Raw genomic sequence first — 24164 nt, forward strand, 5'->3', positions numbered from 1 at the left:
TTTTGCTTAAACATAGGGATATAAACTTGATGACCTCCCGAAGTCACTTTCAGACCAATGGCTTTATCGATTCTAAGAAGGAACAGTTTTCTTTTGCCTTCGAGGGAGGTTCCTTTCCCGTTTCCTGAGCCGGGGCGATTAGTTAGTACTGGAGGGTGATGTGCGTGGACCAGCTAGTAGCAGAGGTGAATGTCGCTCAGTTCCCATCTGGAAGTTTCCTCCCCTTGTGCAGTGAACTCGGGCCAGCGCAGGGCACCTGGGGAGGGTCACCTTTAGTCAGCCTCAAAGGCGCTGTTGGTAGCTCCCACGTATTCAGACTTCTTCTTGTGCCTGGTCCACATTTTCCGGAGGATGCTGGGGACGCCGCAGGAAGCACTTCCTGTCAGCGGTAGGGAGGCTTCTGCTCCCTGAGGGAGGGTAGGATACTCTTCAGTCATCTTCTTGAGGTGCCTGGATCTACAGAAAATGCACAGGTGGGTGAGGAGGGCGGTCACTGTGCTGAGCCTGTCCTTCTTTAATTGCTGCCCTCAATAAGAGGAGCCAGAGCCCTCACTCCTCTGCTCACACATCCTGTGACCACAGTGGAGGGTCGCTGTTGGGGCCCACGCAGGAATGACACCCCACCCCCCTGCCCCAGGGAGGTCCTTGCATGGGGAGAGGGAAGCAGGTGGCCCTGAGCACACTGGCTCATGGATCCCAAGTTCTGCTCTTGTTCCAAACTCTACCCTTCCTCACCCCAACCCGCCATCCCTCCACCTCTACACAAACGATCTTGCTGGAAAGAGCAGATGTCACAAAGCGTCAGCTATTGAAAGCCCATGAGCCCTGGGGCTGAATCCTGCTCCCCACTTACTGTGTGACCTCAGGCAAGTGATTTGACCTCAGCCAGCCTCAGTTTCCTCATGTGCGAAATGGGGATAATTTCATCTAACTCAAGGGGCTTTTGTGAGGAGGAAAATAAGGTCACAAAGCATCTGGCACATGGTCCACATCAATAAATGTTCATTTTCCTCACTTGCTCTCCTTCAGTGAAAGAATGGCCTTCGTTTTCTTTTCAATAGCCAGGGTCCAGGAACAAATGGAAATGAGAACGTCTAAGCTTAGAGAGAAACGGGCCATTTAGAAGAACCCTTTGCGATGCAGCTGCGCGGATGGAAAGGGCGCCTCTCTTGAGGCACACGGTTCGCGTTTGCTGGTTACTGCAGCAGGCAGCAACAGCCATTGCTGCTCACAACAATTTGCTGCTATAAACTTAATACAATCGAAAAGATACTTTTCTCTAACTAGGTCCCAATACGTTGAGTGGCTTGGCTTTTATCATTCATTCTAGATGGCTTTCTTTCACCTAAAAGGGCTTCACACTGGTCTGTTCCTCCTCTAACTCCCTCAGCTTTCAAGGTGTGCATACCTTGGGTTGATATTGTAGGGCATGGCCCCTCATATGTGAGCATCTATCACTTTCCCAGGCACGTGTCTTTCCGATTCCCAGACTGTAAGCTTCTTGAAAAATGATGCAACCGTTGGTGCTAAGCTCTTCTCACATTATCTCATCCTATTCTCACAGTAATCTCTCAAGAGGTTATGAGCGTCCCCATTTTTTGGGTTTTGTTTTGTTTTTAAAGAAATGAGGACACGGAGGTCTGAACAACTTGCCTGAAGTCATAGCAAGTCAGCAGCGGTGCTGGGCATGCAGGCAGATCTGAGTCAAGAACCCACACCCTGCATCATCCCCAAAGCCACTTTTCTGCTCTCTCCAGTCTGGAAGATGATGATGGGGGCGTAAATGTACATGCTGAGTTGAGTTTAAGACTCTTATTGCCATCTTCTTTGTGCCATGTTGAAGGCAGTGAGGGCCTTCCTGGGGGGCTTATCACTCCTGCTACTCTAGCTGCTGGTTCTGGGTCAGAGTTAATAGTAACGTGCTGGTTATAAATTTGGTTTGAAACATTTGTATTTTGTGTACTTTCTACCTGGGCAGGGGCCCTTAATCTAATTCGTGAGGCATTTCTGACACCAGCATGCCTTCAGGAGGCTCTGCATATGGCCTGTGATTACATTTGTCTAATTAACCAAAACCCCTCCCTCTTTAGACTTCTCCTAATCTAAAGAGTGGGGTTAATGAAGTGAAAACCATCAAAAACACTTCGGCTTAATCCTAGGGGAAAAGTTGATGTGGCGACAGAAACCCGGGATTAGTGCCCTCATTAAAAGGTAATTTACAGCTGGCAGGGATTCTGTTTTAGCTTCTTGAGGGTCTGACAGCCGGCCACCTGTTACTCTTTGGCCCAGGAGCAGGACAGGAGCGGGTGGGGAACCCTGAGGCAGCCAGGCTGGAGGCACAGCACTTACCCTCTGGTCAGAACAGCTCCGTTCTCCGAGCCCAGAGCTGCCACCTCCAGGACGGCGGGAGCTTTCACTGAGATCCGGGCCACCGGAGGCATCTAGGTTGTGAGAAGGGAGTGTGAGGATGGCGCCATGTCCCCAACTCCGGCAGTGGCTGGAGCCACTGGAAAGGGCATCAGCTAAACTGAACTACCATCAACCCAGGGCAATGGTCCTCATACCGCCACGGGCACCAGGTGCCCCCGGGAGGGCTTGTTAACGCAATGCTGGGCCTGCCCCAGCTTCTGATTCAGTAGGTCTCATGTAGGCCCGAGAATCTGCATTTCTAACAAGTTCCCAAGTGCTCTAGTCCCAGGACCCCCACTTTGAGAACCACCTACCTAGAGAAACTTGAAAGCAAGCAACTCAATCTGGCAAGGCCTCTGTCCCCCTTGCACCCCTATGGTCTGTGTCCACTTTGTTGTCAAATCCTGCAGGTTCTGCAAGATCAGTGTCACCCTCTCCCTTTTCTCTGCTGCAGCCTCAGGACCAGTCACTTGGGACAGGACCTCCTTTTTTTCCCACAAGACCTGCCACACACGCTGGGCCCCTCCTGGATTCACTCACCCAGCTTTTCCTTCATTCTCTGGATCAAGCCTCATCTCTGCCTACCCTTCAAAGACCACTTCCTCCAGGAAGCCTCCCCTCAGGCTGGTGCCCCAGCTGGTTTCTCTCTGTCTCCTGCATCCCCACAGCACTGAGTCCTTAATGTGATATGTTTTGGCATCCCACCAATTCTCTCTTTACGGTTGTCTACTTGTTTCTTATGCCGGTGCAGTCTCCCCAGGAATGGCATGCGAACGACAGGGTCTGGGGCTTACCCTTTGGCGGCCCTCCTCAGCTCTCCTTAAAGGAGGTGGTGAGTGCTCAAGAAACATGTACCGAATTGAAAAATCACTGGTAGCCCAAGCAGGGCTAGGTCCCGAGTTTGTTCAGTCAGCAGACCTCCGCTTTGCACCTCCACCCCACACCCCAGGGAAGGCTTAAGATCACCACATTCCTAAAATTGCTGGAAAATTCCAGGTTGAGGACACCAGGAGTCACTGCCCCTTCTCTCCCGCAAGGGCCAAAGGTTGTGGGGAGAGTCACTGTGCCACCTTGTGGCCTCTCGGGAGCTGTCCCTCCCCATCGTGTCAGCAGCCCAGAAACATGCTTCTTCCTGGGCCGTCCACCATCCTGTTTGCCCCAGCGCATGTTAGCGTCAAAATCAGATTTAGCTGTTCGAGCTCTGAATTGCTCTCCGCCCTGGGATGGGGGCTCCAATGAGCTGCAGGACCCCAGCCCTACCGTCTCAGACCCAGAGGAAAGGGTCAGTCATGCTGCCGCTCTGTCCTCTGCACTACTGTCGCCCCCTCCTTTGTGACCACCTCCCCATCACCACCCTGTCCCATCCCACCTCGCTCTGGCCTCCCAGCTGCAGCTTCCTCTCTGCCAAGGACACTGAGTCCAGCCCAGGGGCTGGGGGCAAGTAATCCAAGGCAGTGAGCTGCCCTCTCCCCTTAGCCTTGGGCTCAGCTGAGGGCAGCATTTCGAGCTGTCACAGCCTGACCACCTTCGCTCTGTGGTAACGGCCCAGCCATCCTCAGTTTCCCCTGGGTCCCAGATTGGGACAGGGGGCCCCTGATTGTCCCATCCCTGCCCTTTGTGTGGTTTTCCTAGTACAGGGATGACCTAAATGAAATAATTGGCTTCGATTTCCTGCCCAGACCAGGAGCAAAGCGCTCGCGTCTCTGTCCAGTTTGTTCCATAAGGACGAGCGGGTGACTCAGACGCTCTCTCCAGTCTGTTCTAGTTCCGTGAATCTCGAGAGCTGATGCCCGCAGAGCCCAGGATGCCCGAGCTGACCTCACCTCCAGCCACCACTCCACCCCTTCTGTGCTAACCCAGGGGACACCCACATTCATGCCCAGAGGATGGTGAAGGAGATGTATTTTTTCAGGGTGACGCTGAGCTAGACCCAGACATGCACTACCCGATCCCCCTTCAGGGAAGGACAAGCCGCCTTGTCCTCCCCCTGGGGGAGGGCGGGGAGCAGGTGGCCCTCAGCTCCTTCAGGTGTCCTTGGCTACGGAGGGCCACCTCGCCCAAGGTCATGCCGTCCTGGGCAGCCTGCATGCCATGAAAGAGCGGGAAGAAAATATAAAGGATCGGTCAGCTGGGTCCAACTCGGGCAGCCCAGATGGACAATCCTTGCCCCAGAGCTCCCAGTGGGAGGTGGCTCAGCAGTTCCCTCTGAGGTGATGGTGTTTTGTGTTTTCACAGTGCTCGAGACCCTTGCATCTCTTTACCCCCATAGCTGCCCCTGGGAATTGGTCAGACACCTCCACCTGGCAGGGGCCTGCCACAGACACTGCTTCTTTCCCCCCTGTTTGAGATGTCCGCTAGGTAATACCTTCTGTTTACCTAAGAGCTGAATTTCTGGCAAGAAAGAGAGAGGTGGCCAGTGGTGTGCCACCAGCTGGTAGGCTTTAGGAGCAAAGAACCCTCAGCTACACTTTTCTAATAATCCTCAGGCCTGGAACAAAGGACACTTTGTCTTCATGGCACAGACAGGACAAGAAGGTTAAAGCACAGCAGATACAGCTAACCAGGTTGATTTTACTTACCAAAGCTTTGCTATATGCTCGATTCCCACACAGATTTGCTGATTTGGGTTCAGAAGTCCCCACTGCAAAGTTGAACGGAGGGGACGTTACTCAGTGGTACTCTGGGTTCCAGCTCCCCCGGGTTCTGCATCAATTATCCCTTAGCTAATCAATCACAAGCCAGGAATATTCTAACGGCCTTTGTACTGAGCAGCAAAATCACGCACTAGGGTTGGGCAATGGGACAACTGTCCAGTGGGTCACCTGCACCCCTGGCGCTCTTGGGGAGGTTAGAACTAAGGTCTAATAAGATCACGCGTGTGGAGGTGTTCAGTACGAGGTCTGCCTGCAGTAGGGGACTCAGAGAATGTGCCCTTAGCTCCTCCTTTCTTCCTGAAGCGCCAGATCACAAGAGGTTATCAGGAGTTAAGTCTTTATAGCTGGGATCAGTCCTTTAACCTGCTGCTCCTGGACACGCCTCTGTGAAAATGAGCTCAAAGTCCTGCCTGCTGTGGGAAGTAAGCCTGATAATGTGGGAGTATTGGAGGTTATCAGAGTCCTGAGGCACTGGCATGAGATGTATGTGAGAACCTTCTTTCTATGCCTTTATTTGAGGCTCGACCTGCTGCTGGGAATCCAGATGTTGAGCTGAGGTAGCTGGTGATGGGCAGGGGTGGGGTGGAGTGGGGCTCCACTGAAGGCTGGCCTTCAGTCGAGTCACTCCTGGGGCAGATGTTCCTGGAGGAGCCCCATGCTATCAGACTACAGCGTAGAGAAATACCAGCCCCCCACCCCGAGGAAAACATCTCAAGGCCAATAAAATGAAGTTACAGGCTACCAAGATCAGACCACGGTGTGCCGTGCTCTGGCGTAAGTGACGACAGTAGCTTATATTTTTGAGCATTTACTGTGTCAGTCGCTGTGCCGCGTGTAAGACTCATAAACATTGTCTCATTTAATCCTCACCACAACCCTCACAGGTAGACGTCATAATAGATGAGGAAACAGAGGCTTTAGAGATGCACGGCAGTTACGATGAAGCTGGGTGAGGAAGATCTAGGGAATGGTAAGCTGACCTCTTTGGTGGTCTTGCAAGGCTGGGAAAACTTGACCGAGGGACCCCCTAACCCATTCTGGGAGGAGTTTGCTAGGTGGGGAGACCCAGGGAGGGCAATCCACAGAGAGAACGTGTCGGGGAAGGTCCGGAATATAAATGAGTGGTCACAATTACACCACAGCTCAGGGCTGTTCTGTGCATGGATTGGCAGGGATAGGAGTGTCACAGGAGGTGGCCCTGGAGAGGTGAGCAGAGGACTGGGTCCTGGAGAACCTTGGGCGTGGTCTGGAGGGCATCTGGGGGTGGAGAGGACACAGTGTTTAAAGCAGAGGGATGGCAGAGGCAGGTGCTGCTTTAGGCTACCCTCTGGTAGCCTGTGGAGCAAGAAGGACTGGTAGCTGACGACCAGGCTTGGCGGCTACACACAAGGGATGAAGGGAGTCTGACCCGGTAGCCTGAGGTTGGTACCAAGGAGAGATGAGACATACGGAGGAACTGACACTGTCAGTGGTTAGTGTGTGGAGCGGGGGTGGGGAGGACAAGGGGGTATTGGGATAAACATCCCAGCGGCTTGCTGGAAAGATGGATAGTGGCACCAGCTGAGAAAGCAAGAGAGGTTTGAAGGTGGAAGATGAATTCCATTTGAACAAGTTGATTTTGAGATGCCCCAAGGACATCCTAGTGGAGACATTCCACCGGCCCAGGAGGTGGGTGTCCCCTTTTCCGGGCCCTTGAGGTTCACCTGCTCAAGACTTCAGAGTCCCCACTCTTTCCAAGGTTCCTCAGAGCATATTTCTCCCACGTGAGAAGGCTACAGCACCCAGGAGCCTTCTCCTTTAGCTCAGAAAAGAAACACGTCTCCAGATTTGAGATCCCTGGAGACACATATCCTTCTGACTGGAGGATGGAAAACTCGTGCCCAAGGCCGGTGCCCAGCCTTTCCTGTGGGTCTGGCTTTGACTCAGAAACCCTCCCTCCCTCTCATCCCCTCTGGAATCTGTCAGATTGTGGGAGCTGAAGGAACTGAATCGATGCCCAGCTCAATTTTTTTTTTTTAAAAACCTGACTAGCACATTCCCTGCATGAGCTGACTGTCATATGTCGGGCAGAGTCTCTCCATTTCCTAACTTGCTGTTCTCCCCTTCAGTCCAAGCTTCCACAAGCTACTTAGGGAGGAAAGTAGCCCCTAAAACCAGACAGCTGGAAAGACATTATTTTCCGGGGGAAAGACGCAATTAGCTGGCAAATCGGGAGACATGAGATTTAATCTCAGTTCTGCTGCTGCTGAGCAGTGCATTTTGGGTAAGTCAGTTTCCATGGTTTCGGTTTCCTCTTCTGTAGATCGGCAGGGGGTGCTTGCAGAGATCAGTGGGCCTCCACCTGCAGGGAGGTGGAAAGTCACCCTGGGAGCAGGCTTGTTAAAACAGATTGCTGGGCCCTACCCCAGAATTTGATTAAATAGGTCTTGGGTGGGACCCCAAATTTGCATTTCCAGCAAGTTCCCAGGTGGTTCTGCTGCTCCAGGGATGCCACCTGGAGAACCACCCATTAGATCTTCCCTAAATCCTTGCTAATCAGTATGTTGTCCTTGGACCAACATCATCAGCATCATCTGGAAGATTATTAGAAACAAAATCTGGGGCCCTACTTGGTCCTACTGAATTAGACTCTGCATAAAAACGAGATTCCCAGGTGATTCTTCTGCACATTAAAATTTGAGAAACATGGCTCTAAATTCATTTTGTGATTTTGTAGAGAAGATATTCTTTTTCTTTCTACGCACAGGCAACCACCACCCACCTACCCACTTATATATAGACAGAGGGAAAAAAATTACCTTCTCAATTTGCAAGGCACATTGTGGTTTCCCTAAGGCTTTCATTCTCCATAAAAATGTATATATGTAATCCCTTAACTAGAGAATATAGCTTGACTTACGGGTTCTTACACATAGGATCTTAAAAACAGGATCAGGGTGTTAGTGACCAAAGAAACCTTAGAGATCCAATCTAACATCTATAAGGGAGGAAAGAGAGGAGATGGATGGATAAAGAGAGACACTCAATGGAGTCTACTTTCAGTTCTTCTAACATACAAAACTGTTGACACCCAACAGCTTTGAAAAGGATGTCCTAGACTTTTTGTGTATTTCTGGAGTTAAAAATAGGAATCACTTGAGGCTGTGGGCATAACAGAAATAACCTAAACCAGGAGTTAAAGGCTAAATACGATCACAGACTTCAGCAGGCTAGACACAGATTCCTGTTTAACTGCTTGGGGTGGGAGCCATTTTTCAAAATAGTGTGGAAGGTAAGACTCTAATGCTTCCAGCTTTCAAAACAAATTTGTCTCTAAATTCTTTTTATAAATTGTTGAAATAGTTTAAGGCGTTCAAATTTAAAATGGTGGGATTTTAAGATGGCAGCTAATGAAGAGCCTGTATAATCACACACACACACACACACACACACACACACCCTGTAAAATAACGTAAGCTTCCTTCGCTTCATGAGTCATGTGTACACTGGTTTCCTCTCCCCCCAGCGTCTAATGATGTTTACCTCCTCCTGAATCCCGCAGGACTGCCTGTGGAGCTAGGCGGTAGATGAGAGCATCTTTGCTCATCATGCAGACCCAGCAGCGAGTGTTTTAAGGTAGAAGGAGTTTTGTGGTGCTGCAGTGGGGGAGGGGGGCCGAGCAGGTGCATTCAGAGCAGGACCGGCATGCACTGGGGAAGGCGGCGGCCCCACGTGCAGGTGCTCCGCCCACCGGGCGTGATGGAGGACGCCAGGGAGGATCACGACGTGGCTAGAGCCCACACAAGCCAGTTCGCGGACACCGTGGCAGCTGCTCTAAGTGGACCACTGCCCCCCAGGGAGGTTCCGGGGACCCGGGCCGTGACGCACGTACCGGGCCTGGCGGGGGTCTTGGCGGGGTGGGTGCCCTGCGGCCGTGCGTTCTGGAAGCAGCTCGACCTGCGGGCCTCGCCGTCGCGGTGGTCGCTGCGGTGCTGCAGTAGCTCCAGGGGCCGGGATGTGTAGAGGTCGGACTCGATCACCACCTGCGGGGGGGAGGAAGGACCGTCAGCTTGTTCCTCCCCTAGAATCTCAGCCTCCACAGCCCAGGCCAGGACTGCAGCTTTGCGGACGGACCTCGTGCTGACACGGAGCCTTCCTGACTCCAGCCATTGCTGGGAGCAGCGAGGAAACCTGGGGAGACTGGACTGAAACGGCGAAGTGTTGTGTTTAACTTCAGCATGTCCAGTGGCACCATGGTGCAGGAAAATGAGGTTTCTGGGGGCTCCTCACCAGCTGTCCCTTCACAGAGTCAGAAGCCTGGGCCCTCAGGCCCCAGACTGGGGCCAGTTAACTGCCCCAGGGCTGGACATAGTTTGACAATAGAACAGGCTATTTGAAATGAGGACAAGCCCTGGAAATCGGGCTCTTACAGTATTTGCAGCTCAGTGGGTGCCCTTGTTCACGTAGAGGACAGCTTTCTGGATGCTCCAGCGGAGGGGAGACCTAGGGAGAGGGCTCGGGGCCCAGCTGATTCCCAGGTTGTAAAAAGGAAGAACCTGCTGGCCAGAGAAAGCAGGCACGGCTCCCGCACGCTCACGTTTCCTCTACTTTGTAGAGTGCCTGTCAGCTGGAGCTGAGAGATGAGTTTCCACGACCTGTGGCTCGGTAAGTGGAAATTCTGGCAAGCCAGAACGGAGCGCTACACGCTAAGGTGTTTTCAATAATGATCCCCTGCTGAATAGTGGTTTTGGGAAAGTACATGAAGAGGAATACCCCTTTTGTCAGGGCCCACTTGAAATGGGCCTTTAAAATTATAATAAAAATACTTAGATCATTGAAATAATTTAAATGTACAAATTTGAGGCAAATAGTACCATATTTTCTCTTAATATGGGGGGGTGAGAAAGGGAATCTTAGCAATTTGGGGCACATATCGTGCATGTTTGAATGCATAGCCATGACACTGGGGTCGCGCAGTCTGAATGTCTTCACTCCTTTGAAGCAGGTTAGAACTTCCAACATTACACTGCAGCTTCTCTGAGGTTTGTATTTACTCATTCTCTTGCTCACTCGTTCCTTCCTTCTACAGACATCCTGCGAGGGCACCTCTGTGCCAGATCCTGGCACCCAGTCTATCTGTGAGTGAGGTGGACCCATTTCAGCCTTTACAGTCGAGCCTTTGATGAATTCCCCATTGTCCAATGTAACAATTGTGGAGGAAGCTGAAGCAAATAAGACTGAATTTTTAAGTATTATAATAGGGTTATATTTCAGTTCAGTGGAGAAAAATTGGACCTTTAATAAATATTGTTGGAATAAATGTCAGGCCACTGGGGGAAATGGATCCATGTCCACACTTCTCATACAAAAATGAATACCAGACAGACCAAAGATGCATGTTAAAAAACAAACAAACAAACAGCAGACATTAGAATAGAATATGGCTCAATATAACATTTGTTACATATAATAGGGAATTATCGCTATGTACATAAAACTTACAAATCAATAAAGAGGAAAAAAAATAGAAAAATGGGGCCAAAACCAGCTGACAATTGACATGCAAATGGCCGGTTAACATGAAAGGTGCTGAACAACAATAATTAAATGCAAATTAAAACAAAGTTGTTTTTTCTCCTATCAGATTGTCAGTGATGAAGAAGATAAATTTCCGTTTGGGGTCATGCGAACCTGAGTTTAAACCCCAGTTTTGGTACTCTAAGGCTATGTGGAAAGGAGTCATCCTCTTGACCACCCTTGCTGTACTGGGGCAGAGTCACTGCCGGTCATTCGCAGAGATTTCAGGAACACAGCAGGTTCTCTTTCCCTGTGCCACCTGTTTACCTACAGCATCAGGAAGCGGTCACGTCCGTCCCCAACAGAGGAAGGGGAGCTGTCACTCTTTGCTTCAGTTTATCACAAATAGTCCTTTGCTTAAAAAAGTAATATATCCCACATTTGGTCTTATCTGGATTAGGAAATTAACTCTTCTCAGGCCCGTTTTAGGACCCAGACTCATTCATTCTTTGCCTTTGGAGAAAGATGATGATAATTAAGGATCATTTAGGATTAGTGCCCTTTCTCTTCTGGGCACTGCAGCATGTGGGATTTTTCCCCCAATAATTAAAAATATTTTTCCTCCAGCTTTACTGAGATATAAATTTCCACATATGATTGTATACGTTTAAGGAGTACAATGTGTTGATTTGATATGTTTGTAAATTGCAAAATGATTAGAAGGTGGTGTTTCCGTTGGTTTTCCAGCAAGCCTTCAGTGCAGGCTGGGGGCAGCACCCGTCTGCCCGACGCCAGCTCACTGGGGGCTGTAAGGTGCAGTAGTGGGTGGTCTGGACTCACCACCCTGCACAGACAGTCGCCTCAGCTTTTCCATTTCCTTCCCTCCTCTTAGCATTGCACTCTGCCATGGTGTCGCCCAGAATGCTGGAATTTCCTAGATTAATGGCATTTTGGACACGTGTACCGTTTGGCCTCAGGGTTCCCCCTGGAATGTGGACCTCCAGGTCCAACGGGAGAGACCTGAGCCTCATTACTGACATTCAAGCCTTTGGCTGTCTACCTCTCATCACAGCTATTTCGAATTTTGTTTTCATTTTTTCAGCATTCCTCTAATGAGTGAGGGCTGGTGTGTTTTCCGACCCATTTTGTAGAAGGAGGAAGTAAGGCAGGATGTGAAAGCCTGAGGAGTCCAATGGGGAGGCCCAGCATTTCCTCCCCTGAAAAGGAAGCAAATATTTCCTCTTAGGAACAAGAAACTTCAGCCAGCCCTTCTCTGCATTGTGGGTGGGAGAAGGGAATGGGGAGGGAGAGAGTGGAGAGGCATTAGCTGCTCCGCCCCCTGTTGGATGTAGGTTTCCTGGGGTGGGAGTGAGGCTGGTTACTTCCCAGGTCCTGACTGAGGGCCCAGTGCCTCAGCAGGGTATCTTCTCGGCCCTGAAGGATGCCAGAGGAGAGGGCTCAGCTTGGAAGACTTCCCTTTCTTAGCTGGCCTCGTGCTTGCTTCTCATGCCCCACAATTGCGGAGGCTCTGAGAGGGCTCAGGGCAGTGCATCAGGCCCACGCCAGGGAACAGACAGCTGGATGCATGGCTGTGACCTCCTGAAAGCCTCCCGTCAGCCTGGATTTTTTCTGGTCTGTAGGATACGGTCCGGGCTGGATACTGCAGCTGGTCTTAGAACAAACTGGTCTGAGCACAGGCTCTTTAGCACCCTGAGTACAAGGGTGAGATTGGGGAATGGGGAAGGGGTGAAGAGGAGACGTGTTTAATGTTGGATTTCCCTTTCCAAGTTCAACGAATTGCCTGCTGAAAGTAGGGGCTGTACTTGTGTAACAGATTCACTGTGATAAATTGATGCTTCCCTGCTGGGTTCAGATCAGAGACCTAGGGGGCTGGTAGGGAGTTAGAAAGACGGGTGAGACCTAGGTGATGAAGGATCATCATGATGTTGGTTGACGGCATCCAGAGTAAAGTTCTAGCCCAACTCCCTAATTTTACACACAGGGAAACTGAGGCCAGAGGAAGCCGGGTGTCTTCAAGGTCACAGAGCTGTAAGGGGTGGAACCTGAACAAGGATCATGGTTTCATAACTTCTAAGGAAGTGCTCTTTGTAAGACCCATGGAAGTGCTGCCATCCAGGTAAGAATTTTCAAGTGCAATTGATTGCTCAGTGCATTTTGAAAAATCAGATCACCAGATGGAAAAATCAGATCACCGCTCCTCCACAAGGTTGAAATCTGGGAAGAATGTGACATTTGCACTCCCATTCCTTCATCTTTCCTGATGATGGCACTGCTGCTTATTTTGAAGGGGCTGTGAATCTCAGTGGTAATGGCTCCATTGCACCGGAAGCCCTAACTAACCCACGCTTTGGTGTAAATTTATTCCTTTAAGCTACTCTTACGATGTCTGCGGCATCAGGATGATCAGGACGTCAGTAAAATTGCTTAAGAATCAGAGGGGATGGGGAGAAAAAGACTAGTGAAACCATCTAGAGAAGGAACACTGGGTGGCTGTAGAAGAAGAACATGTAACTTACGAGGGGTCCAGAGAGAGAGGAAACGGCCGCGCTAAGGACGATTCGGAGAGGAAAGAGATACTTGTAAAGGAAGGAACCTCACATTCGTATGGTAGCCCAAGGGGTGAGAATAGAGACAAATAAGAATTTCGGGACAAAGTCCTAAATATTGGTACATTAGAGCAGCTGCAAAATATGAACGATTTTCTCGGGAACTCAAAAGGGGAGCCAAGAGCCAGTTGGATTAAAAAAGAAAAGGTCAGAGATAGTTCTTTCTTCTTTGGGACTCAGTTCCCCCGTCTTAGGTAGACTAAGACCTTTCCTGTCTTTTCTAATTTGAATGTTCTGTGCAGCTGGGTCTGAGTTTTATGAGCAAAGGATGAGTCATGCTGTTAGGGGAAATTAGAAATTCAGAGGAGAGCTCAAAGGCCAGAGCGTTATTAAGCTGTCTTACCTGGAGGAAGAATGCATATTTGAAGACAAGCCCCTACCTTCTGTTTTTTCTTTTTTTTTCCATCAAAAGCAATTTTTATTTGTATTCATATACTTGACTCATTTTTTTTCCCCTTGGAGTAAAAACGTTTCAGGGAGGGAAAGTCATAAGCCATTCCCAGGAAAGCTGGGAGCTTGGTTCTGCAGAGCCTGGCTGAAGTCAATGGATACTCCAGGAGGCGGTGCCCCATGTTTTGGGGGCTTTGTGAAGCTCATGCCCCTGTGGCTTCACTTCCACCATAGAGAGTTGTCTCCTTTGTTTGGGTTCTAAATCCCTTGAGAAATTTCTTCCCTAGCACCTTATTTATCTCCTAGAGAGTATGATTTAGTTTCCATTTTTAAGCTTTTGTAGTCACAGTTCTGTCCTTATAAAGCCAGTAGGTATTGGTATAAGTGGTGATTCAGACAGAAACACTGTTTAAGGTTAGAAATTCAAGGCAAGAACTTGGTTGAAAACTAAATATTCCTAATTCCCAAAGGATCTTCCCAGAGTCATGAATGACTTGTGGCTCCTTCATATCCAGAGTACAGATCTTTCTTGACTTACAGTGGGGTTGCATCCTGATAAATACCCCTAAAATATCATAAGTTGAAAATGCATTTTATACAGCTAACCTACCAAACGTCATAGCTTAGCTGAGCCTACCTTAAACGTGCTCAGAACACTTACATCAACCTATGGTTGGGCAAAATCTTCTCACACAAAGCCTATTTTATAATAAAGTGTTGAATATCTCATGTAATTGACGGAATACTGTACTGAAAGGGAGAAACAGAATGCTTGTCTGGGTCCAGGATGGTTCTAAGTGTATCCTTGTTTACCCTCGTGATCGTGTGGCTGGTGGGAGGCTGTGGCTTGCTGTGCTGCCCAGCATTACAAGAGAGTATGTTGTACCCCATATCACTAGCCTGGGGAAAGATCAAAATTCCAAATTCCAAGTATGGTCTCTGAATGCGTTTCGCTTTGGCATCATCGTAAAGACAAAAATCATGAAAGTCAGACTGTCATAAGTCCGGGATCAACTGTAATGCCAAACTCAAGTCTGTGCTCAAACTCTAAATTACCTACAAACAACCCCTCCCCTTCCCATTTTTGGTGACACCCACTGCTCCTTGAAAGTCAGCAGCATTTTCCTTCTAGACTGTGTGCTGAAGTTTTTAGGGATCATGAGAAATACAAGAATTTCTTGCACTACAGCAAAGAACCCATTAAAAGCCCTTTCTTTCTTAGTATATAAATATTCTCAAAGTCATTTTTAAAAAAGGATAAACCACTGACAGAAAAATGAGCAAAAGACATGTCTTTTAACCCATAGGGAGAAAAATATCAAAATCTATGAAAAGATGAAGAATGATATTAATTACTAAAGAAATGCAAATTAATGAGATGTTTTCACCTATCAGATTGTCAAAGATTAACAACATTTGATACCATATAGTGTTGGCTCAGGTGTTCTGGTAAAGGTAGTTTACAACAGTTGCTAAGAATGTGGCAATAGCTATAAAATTTTTTCAATGCTCATATCCTTTGAGCATTTTCTTTCTTTTTTAAAATTGACATATAACATTGTGTACGTTTAAGTATAAGGTGTTGATTTGATGACCCAGCATTTTCATATCTGTGAATTTATCCTCAAAAACATTTGCATAAGAACATAAAAAATACGTTCAAGAATATTTCTTGTGGCATTGTTTAACTGGAGAAAATGGGGAAACCCCATTTATTGATGATTTGGTTAAATAATCTAGAAAACATCAGATTTGGTTTGGGTAAAAAATTATAGTACATTCATTCATACAATGACGTACTATGCAACCTCTGAAAAGAATGGGGAAGATCTGTATGTATTAATTGGCATGTAAAGATGCTCAAAATTTATATAGTGAAGAAAGCAAATTGCAAAACAGCATGTTATTGAGCAATAAAGCGTGATAATTGTACATTGTTATATGAGACATTTTCATTAAAAAAGACTCCAGTGCTTATTGAACGTTCAGTACGTATCAGGCTCTGGACTAAGCAGTTGACATGTATTAAATCATTTGCTCCTTCCAGTGGGTATTGGGATGTGCTCTCTCACTCTCCCCATTTTTTTTTTTTTTTTTTTTTTTTTTTTGCAGTACGCGGGCCTCTTACTGTCGCGGCCTCTCCCGTTGGGGAGCACAGGCTCCGGACGCACAGGCTCCGCGGCCATGGCTCACGGGCCCAGCCGCTCCGCGGCACGTGGGATCTTCCCAGACCGGGGCACGAACCCGTGTCCCCTGCATCGGCAGGCGGACTCTCAACCACTGCGCCACCACGGAAGCCCTCACTCTCCCCATTTTAATGTTAAGCAAGTCAAGTCCTGGAATGGTTAGGCAACGTGCCCAAGGTCATATAGCTAGAAATGGATAGAACTGGGTTTTAAAAGTGGGAAATGGAAGAAACCAGGCAGTTTGACTCTAGTCTGCATACCTAACCACTATGTTCTATAGCTTCTCAGGATTTTCTGATATCATAGTTTACATCTTTTTAGTATTTGAAATTTTGTAATGGGCCCATCCTGTTTTGGGAATTTAAAAAGTAATAAATGTATATAAAACAACAAAGACTAAAACCAATCTCATTCCCAGGACACTTAAAAAATTTTTTTTAAATGGAGAATAGGATTTTAAAAATTGAGATACTTAGAAAATCAAAATAGTGTTCTACAAAAACAATTGTGATAGAAACTCCAGTATAACCAGGAGGGAACAATTAGCAATTAAAATAAAACTTTTAAAGTGCAAAGATGTATTGACAGCTTATGTATAAAGAAATCTGTAAGTAAAATGAGAAATTCACAGGCTCTAAAGACATGTAAACTAATTTTAAGGTAATGCATGTGCTTATTAAAGAAGCAAAAAATAATACAAAGAAATGAAAGCCAGTGCTGGTGGGGCTGGAGGGAAATGGAAAAGCATTGTTGGAAGCCTAGCAGTTGTCCAGAATTCCGGGTAGTATGTGACGAAACTAGAAGCAGAAGCCATCTTTTACAGATCACTGTTCTGGGCTTCCCTGGTGGCGCAGTGGTTGAGAGTCCGCCTGCCGATGCAGGGGACACGGGTTTCTGCCCCGGTCCGGGAAGGTCCCATATGCCGCGGAGTGGCTGGGCCCGTGAACCATGGCCGCTGAGCCTGCGCTTCCGGAGCCTGTGCTCCACAACGGGAGAGGCCACAACAGTGAGAGGACCGCGTGCCACAAAAAAAAAAAAAAAAAAAAAAAAAAAAAAATCACAGTTCTATTCTCCACTCTAGCACAGGTGTAGGAATGCAAATGATGGATGGATGGATGGATGAAACTGTTCTTATCCTTTTACTTGTTAATTCCACTTTGAGGCCTATGCACCATAGGATTAATCCAGGAAACAGTATTTTGTACAAATTCATTGCACTGCTATTTATAATAGTGAAAAAGTGGGACATTGCAAATGCCAACAATAGAACACCCAAGTCAGGGATGCTCTACCTACACTGTGGATTCTGTTTAAGGAAAAAAATGTGTATATAAAATGAAAATTATTCTCTGTGGGGAAAATGACAGAAGGGGGTCCAATTCAGGACTGTTTGTTGTCTGGTTGACATTTGTCAGTTGTTTTGGTTAAGTGGAGGATGGAGAATGCAACAGCAACATGGGCTACGGAAAACTTTTCCAGGCCGTGGAGAGTGTGGATGTAGGGGGGAGGTGGGGAGTGAAGAAGCTAGACACTGCTTTTTTAATGAAAGTCAACAAAAGGGATCAAAACTGAAGTTTTCTTACATTCTTGGTTAAGAGATGTTGAGAGCTCTTGACTCTTCTTCTGGCTGGACTGGGCACTGTAAAGAGAGAGAAAGGAATGGTTTTAGAGAACACCTGTGAGACTGATGTAGCTACAGTAGCAATACAGAGAGGGTTTGCACCTGGAGTGGGACGGGGCCCAGAGGAGGGGGGTTGGGAAGAAGAGGTGGGTGCAACTGCAATTTTATTATTTTATTTTATTTTTAATAGATCTTTATTGGAGTATAATTGCTTCACAATACTGTGTTAGTTGTGTTAGTTGATGTTGCACAACAAAGCAAATCAGCCACATGCATACGCAGGTCCCCATATCCCCTCCCTCTTGAGCCTCCCTCACACCCTCCCTATCCCACCCCCCTAGGTGGTCGCAAAGCACTGAGCTGATCTCCCTGTGCTATGCGGCTGCTTCCCACTACCTATCTATTTTACATTTGGTAGTGTATATATGTCCATGCCACTCTCTCACTTCGCCCTAGCTTCCCCTCCCACCCATGTCCTCAAGTCCATTTTCTATGTCTACCTCTTTATTCCTGCCCTGCAACTAGGTTCATCAGTACCTTTTTTTTTTAGATTCCATATATATGTGTTAGCATATGGTATTTGTTTTTCTGACTGACTTCACTCTGTATGACAGACTCTAGGTCCATCCACCTCACTGCAAATAACTCAATTTCGTTTCTTTTTATGCTGAGTAATATTCCATTGTATATATGTGCCACATCTTCTTTATCCATTCATCTGTCGATGGACACTTAGGTTGCTTCCATGTCCTGGCTATTGTAAATAGAGCTGCAATGAACATTGTGGTACATGACTCATTTTGAATTATGGTTTTCTCAGGGCATATGCCCAGTAGTGGGATTGCTGGGTCATATGGTAGTTCTATTTTTAGTTTTTTAAGGAACCTCCATACTGGAGGTTTCCATAGTGGCTGTATCAATTTACCTTGCCACCAACAGTGCAGGAGGGTTCCCTTTTCTCCACACCCTCTCCAGCATTTATTGTTTGTAGATTTTCCGATGATGCCCATTCTGACTGGCATGAGGTGATACCTCATTGTAGTTTTGATTTACATTTCTCTAATAATTAGTGATGTTGAGCATCTTTTCATGTGCCTCTTGGCCATCTGTGTATCTTCCTTGGTGAAATGTCTATTTAAGTCTTCCGCCCATTTTTTAACTGGTTTGTTTTTCTTTTTGGATATTGAGCTCCATGAGCTGTTTGCATATTTTGGAGATTAATCCTTTGTTGTTTCATTTGCAAATATTTTCTCCCATTCTGAGGGTTGTCTTTTTGTCTTGTTTATGGTTTCCTTTGCTGTGCAAAAGCTTTTAAGTTTAATTAAGTCCCATTTGTTTATTTTTGTTTCCATTACTCTAGGAGGTGGGCAATTGCAATTTTAGATGTTACTTGGTCCAGTGCACCAAAGCTCATAGCAGCACTATTCATAATAGCTGAAAGGTGGAAACAACCCAAATATCCATTAACAAATTAATGGACAAACTAAATGTGGTATAGACATACAATGGAATATCATTCAGCCTCAAAAAAGAATGACATTCTGAAACATGCTCTGACATGGATGAACCTTGAAAACATTAAGCTAAGTGAAATAAGCCCGATACAAAGGGACAAATATTGTATGAGTCTGCTTATATGAGATACCTCAACTAGTCAAATTCACAGATACACAAAGTAGAACAGAGGTTACCAGGGGCTGGAAGAAGGAGGGAATGGGGAGTTGTTATTTAATGGGTACGGAGTGTCAGTTTGGGAAGATGAAGAAATTCAGGAAATGGATAGTGGTGATGGTTGCACAACCATATGAATGTACTTAATGCCACAGAACTGGACACTTAAATAGTTAAATGGTAAATTTTATTTACCACAGTAAATAAAAATAAAAAAAACTTGAAGAATCAATTAGCCATAAAAAAGTTACTTGGTTGGGAAAAAGGTGTGCATTTTGTTGAAAGTGGAGACACCCGGACATCTCTTTTGCACATTGATGCTAAAGTGATTTACTTGGAAATGAAACCCCACCCTGCCACTGCCCTGCCTAGAATGGAAATGACTTCTTGTCACATCTCAGATTAGTGCTCAGGTGAGAGCTGTGTTATTTTCTGCAGAGCGCCTGCTGCCATGAAGCCAGGCGAGCAGAGGGCTGGTTAAGAGCCAGGGCTCCAGACTCCTTTCACTTGGGTGTAAATCCCAACTTGACCACTTGCCAGTTGTGTGACTTGGGCGAATGACTCATCCTTGCTAAGCTTCACTTTCCTCTCTGGTAAAACTCGCACCTACCTCAGAGGGCTGCGGTGAGAATTAAATGGTCTAATCTTTATCAAGCCCTTGGCCTGGCGCCTGGCAAAGAGGGAGTTCCCAGGAATTAGTGGTTATTGATATTAGTTATTAGTAACTATCAATTAGTTATTATTGATACAATTCTCCTCTTTCTCTGCAAGGTGAGGGCAGGTGGAAGGAAGAGGTGATAACTTCTAGAGACTGTAGCCTCCGTCAGGAGTTCTCTTTCTGGAGTTTTCTCCATTTCCTCCTGCTGTTCCCCGGCTCCCCTTGCCAACCCTGCCGCATTGTTGTTTATCCCCAAGAGAATTATTTTGAATGCTGTTCACCCTAGAATTAAACCCACTGGTGAGCTTCAGGAAATGACTTCTGGTATAACTTCTTGGTAAAACCACAGATTTTATCTTTTATATTTACTGTGAATTGTGCCTATGAAATCTTTCCCTTAAAGGGCTCTCCTTCTCTCTAGGAAGTAAAAATACATACTTGTCCTCAGTTACAGACTTGATCTATGTCTTGTGCCTTAAAATACTTAAGAAACACCATAACACTTGCTGTTGCCATATTTTTGTGAGATTTAAGATGGCTCAGCTAAAAAAAGTACATAGATTTAGGTTGAACCCATTATATATGTATGTGTGTATGTTGGAAAACAGGGATATAATACAACGACTGTAAATGTGATAATGGCTCGCATTGAGCTTTACTAGGTGACAACTTATTTCCTTCTCGCATTCACTCCTCACAGCAACTCTTTGGGGTCGGGTGTCTTCATTGACTCTATTTCTTAGGTAGATACTGAGGGTTAGGGTCACACAGTTGGTGGTGGAACAAGGCCTGCGCTCTTAAACACTAGGTTGCTGAACTTGTGCACAGGAGCGTGTGGGAAAGGGCATACCTGGGAGGACTCTAACCCTTGTTAGAGAAAATCAAACCAGCCTATATTTCTGCAGGCAGGGAACGTGGGGATGGAATGAAGAGTTACCAGTCTCTCTCATAAGCAGTGACTTAGGAAGACCTGGCCCCGTCTTCGCCCACTGAGAGCCTTATGCTTGGTGCTCTGGAGGAGGCGAGATGAGGCACAACAAGGCGTAGGAAGAGGCGGACTTCTTCCACTTACAGTCTAAGATTAAAACTGCGGATATTCCTTTTCTAGAGAACAGCTTCCTGAGCAGTGACATGTCCATGAATACTGATGACTGATTTAATACCAGGGGGTGGCCATGAATAAAAATGGCAGAAAAGAAATATAAGATTGAATATTTATCTTTGACTAAACATATTCATTGCTCAAAATATGGAATAAAATTGGAAGTCACTTTGTAAGTGATATATTTAATGGTGCTTACCACCATGCCAGGTACTGTTCTAGATGCTTTATGTATTTTGTCTATATCTCATTTTTCCCCCCATAATAACCTTGGGAGGTAAGTTCTAGTTCTTCCTTTTTTATAACAGTGGAAACTCAGGCCCAGAGAGGTTAAGTGCCTGTCCAAGGTCACACAGCGTATAAGTGGTGGTGGGTCTCTTGACTACTCTGCTAAGCAAATGGATTCAAAGGTCCTGTTTTGAATGATTTTCTTCAGGTGAAGTATGACATTGCTCCTGAATCGTATAATAACTTTTTAATTTAATAGGACCATTCAGCTTTGATGTTTTTCTCCCTTAAATGTTTTTAAATGTAAAAAAATTATAGAACATAGACATTTTAAGATTTTCATATTTGCTTTCAATTTGTTTTCTTCTCATACAAGAGAAATAACAAACGAGAGGACAAGTTTTGGTCCCTTTTCTACTCTTCCCCAATTCTACTTTCCTCCCTCTCCAGGGCTACTATCATCACTAACTTTATCTGTGTCTTTCCAGCCTATGTTTTTTATGCTTTTCTCTAGATATGTATCCATAAACAATATATAGTACTGTACAAATTTAATAATTTTTAGCCTTTTTTTTTCTCTCAACATGATGCTCTTGGGAGCTGTGTCCACACACATAGATCCAGTTCTTTTCCCTGTTGACTACTGTGGAGTATTCCAGAGTCTGATGACACCACATTTTACCCCTTCCCCTCTTCAAGGACATTCAAGTTGTTTTCAGTTTTGCCCTTGGAGACCCAGTGGCCCTGTAAGCATCCACGTATAAGAGCATTTACAGGAGTGGAACTGTCGGGTCAGAGGGTCGGCTTTGACTTTTCAGGCACATTCCCGAGTCTCCAGAGGGTGTCCCAACTTCAGCACGTGGGCAGACTCCCAGCTTTTTCTTCTCTCCCTCTGACTGGCAATAGATGTCTAAAGCTTAATTTATGTTCTGCTGGCTTTCTTTTTGTGGCCAGGCTGAGTCTCTCCCTTCCCCCCAGGAGTGGCCATGTCGATGGCTGACATGGGAAGAAGAAAGGGGTTATTTGAACAGGGGGTCACAGCACCAGCAGACATCCGGCCCTCTTCATTCAGTCTGACAATGAGACCAGGGGCTAAGCCGGGGTCCCAGGCTCTCCCAGCAATACAGGGGCTGCAGGGAGAGCACAGGGGCGGCAGGAGAGAGGGCCCAGCTCTGCAGGGGGCAAGGGAACTATCCAGGGACACAGAGCCCTTCCCAGGCCTTGACACCATTCACCTCAGAGCAGCAGGGCTTTTACAAAGTCACACTCTTTGGCGGTGCCAGTGCCAGGTTAAGTTTGGGAGCATGGCCCTGGGGTCTGTGCAGAGGCCAGCCTGGGTCAGGGCATTCTTGGACCACTTCATTGGACTTTAGGCCACTGCCAGAAATATGATCCCTCCTCATATTTCACGGCACAGTTAGAAATCATACTTCTGAGCCAGCTGCTTCTCATTTCAGAACCCACTTGCTCACTGGAGAAGAGGAAAGAATCTGTCTGCCCTGGGAATTTTGTTTTCATGTCTGTTTCGTAAAACAATGGCTTGCTGTCACTTTCGTTTGGCATACTGGGTTGCCAGTATCGAATTAAGTAAAACGAGGAGTAGTTAGCTGCCCTCATTTCCCCTTTGATGGACTGTTTTTCAATGATTGACGTTCATCCATATGCCTCCTTTTCAGAAACAACCACAAACACCGTCAAAACAGAGAGACCATCTGACCTCAGAAACCTGGGGGTAAAAACCGTAATAAGGTAGCACATGACTGTCTTTGCTCTCCTGCTTAGCCTGCCACGTTAAGGAAACAGTCGAGGGCAATTTTACTCACCCTTGGAAGGAATCACGGTGGTGAAAACTTCTATATTTTCATCACTGCAGCTGTAAATCTGATGCATCGTTTCAGCCTTCTCTCCCCAAAAGTGCCTGGGAACCGGAGGCCTCTCTCTGAACCCCTAGTCGCGAGGTTTCCTAATCCAGTCTGGCTCGGGGATCATTGTGCCGGTCCACAAAAGACAGGCTGGTGCTGTGATCTCATCTCATTCCAGAGTCTTCACTGCAACATTTTCTAATCCCATCTGTCTTTTTTTTTTTTTTTTTTTTTTATGAATCCTATTATTGCGAACCTTTGATGGAGCCTGGAGGTTTCAGTCCCCTCGCGGCCAGGATGTATTTAACATTTTTATTTTGCCGTGTCTGCCGCAGTGAATTTGGAAGTCTTTTGTGAAGTGGTGATGAAGTGAAATCGCCTACTCGGGTAGCGCCAAGCGTGGCTGGAGGATTTTACCGAAAAGGAAACGTGAATTTTGGTACCAGCAACTCCCCTTTTCATTTCAGAGATGAAGAGGCTTTTTTTTTTTTCTTTCCCCTCCCTCCAGAACTGGCTATTCAGTAATCTGTCATGTGTTAATTTGGCTTCCTTGAAAGTTTCTATTTTAAACAAAAGGACTGTTCTTCCAGAGCGTTCTCGCCTCATGCCAGTACATGACAAGGCTGACATTTCTAGAGAGCTGTGTGTTTAGCATCTCCTTGTACAAGCCTGCAGGTGCTTGCAGGAATGGGGGTAACAAGCAGTGCCTGACGCTTGAGCTGCCCAGCTACAGGGAGATTGTATTTTTATTATCCTAAATGTCCTAATATATTGTATACTATCCTAAATATCCTACTGTCCTATATATATCCTATATTTTATCCTATATATTCTGTATACATACACAAAAATAAGGTATGGTTGAAGCATAGGTGTATTATGTCAAACCCATGGCCTTTCATTACACCATTACAGATTTATTTCTTCATGTTGATAATGATGTAATATTTTAAAAATTTTATTTTATTGAGGTATAGTTGATTTACTATGTGTTAATTTCTGCTGTACAGAAAAGTGATTCATTTATACATATATATGTTCTTTTTCATATTCTTTTCCATATGGTTTATCACAGGATATTGAAAATAGTCCCCTGTGCTTTACAGTAGGACCTTGTTGTTTATCCGTTCTATATGTAATAGTTTGCATCTGCTAATCCCAAATTCCCAATCCATTCCATCCCCACTTTCTCTCCCCCTTGGCAACCACAAGTCTGTTCTCTATGTCTGCAGGTCTGTTTCTGTTTTGTAGGTAAGTTCA

The 24164-nt window shown here is 46.3% G+C and overlaps 1 protein-coding gene across 1 annotated transcript; it reads right to left on the reverse strand.

Annotated features, from left to right (window-relative positions):
- Positions 1–272: 272 nt before the first annotated feature.
- Positions 273–22932, reverse strand: VXN (vexin). Its single transcript, XM_029222706.1, has 6 exons — positions 22866–22932; positions 17346–17401; positions 8935–9085; positions 4989–5050; positions 2350–2441; positions 273–456 (listed from the first exon to the last, which is right to left on the reverse strand). The coding sequence occupies exons 1-6, from the start codon at positions 22930–22932 to the stop codon at positions 273–275; spliced, it is 612 nt and encodes a 203-aa protein (XP_029078539.1).
- Between the last annotated feature and the right edge of the window lie 1232 nt (positions 22933–24164).

Source organism: Monodon monoceros, unplaced genomic scaffold (assembly GCF_005190385.1).
Source record: "Monodon monoceros isolate NGI ecotype Baffin Bay Population unplaced genomic scaffold, NGI_Narwhal_1 Super_Scaffold_14, whole genome shotgun sequence".
Lineage (NCBI taxonomy): Eukaryota > Metazoa > Chordata > Mammalia > Artiodactyla > Monodontidae > Monodon > Monodon monoceros.

Excerpts from the sequence above, each read along its gene's own strand:
- VXN (XM_029222706.1), bottom strand. The coding sequence starts at position 22,932 with ATGCATCAGATTTACAGCTGCAGTGATGAAAATATAGAAGTTTTCACC. Across the intron at positions 17,402-22,865 it reads CACCGTGATTCCTTCCAAGG|TGCCCAGTCCAGCCAGAAGA; the intron begins GTGAGTAAAATT and ends CTCTCTTTACAG. Across the intron at positions 2,442-4,988 it reads GAGCATATAGCAAAGCTTTG|ATGCCTCCGGTGGCCCGGAT; the intron begins GTAAGTAAAATC and ends CTCACAACCTAG.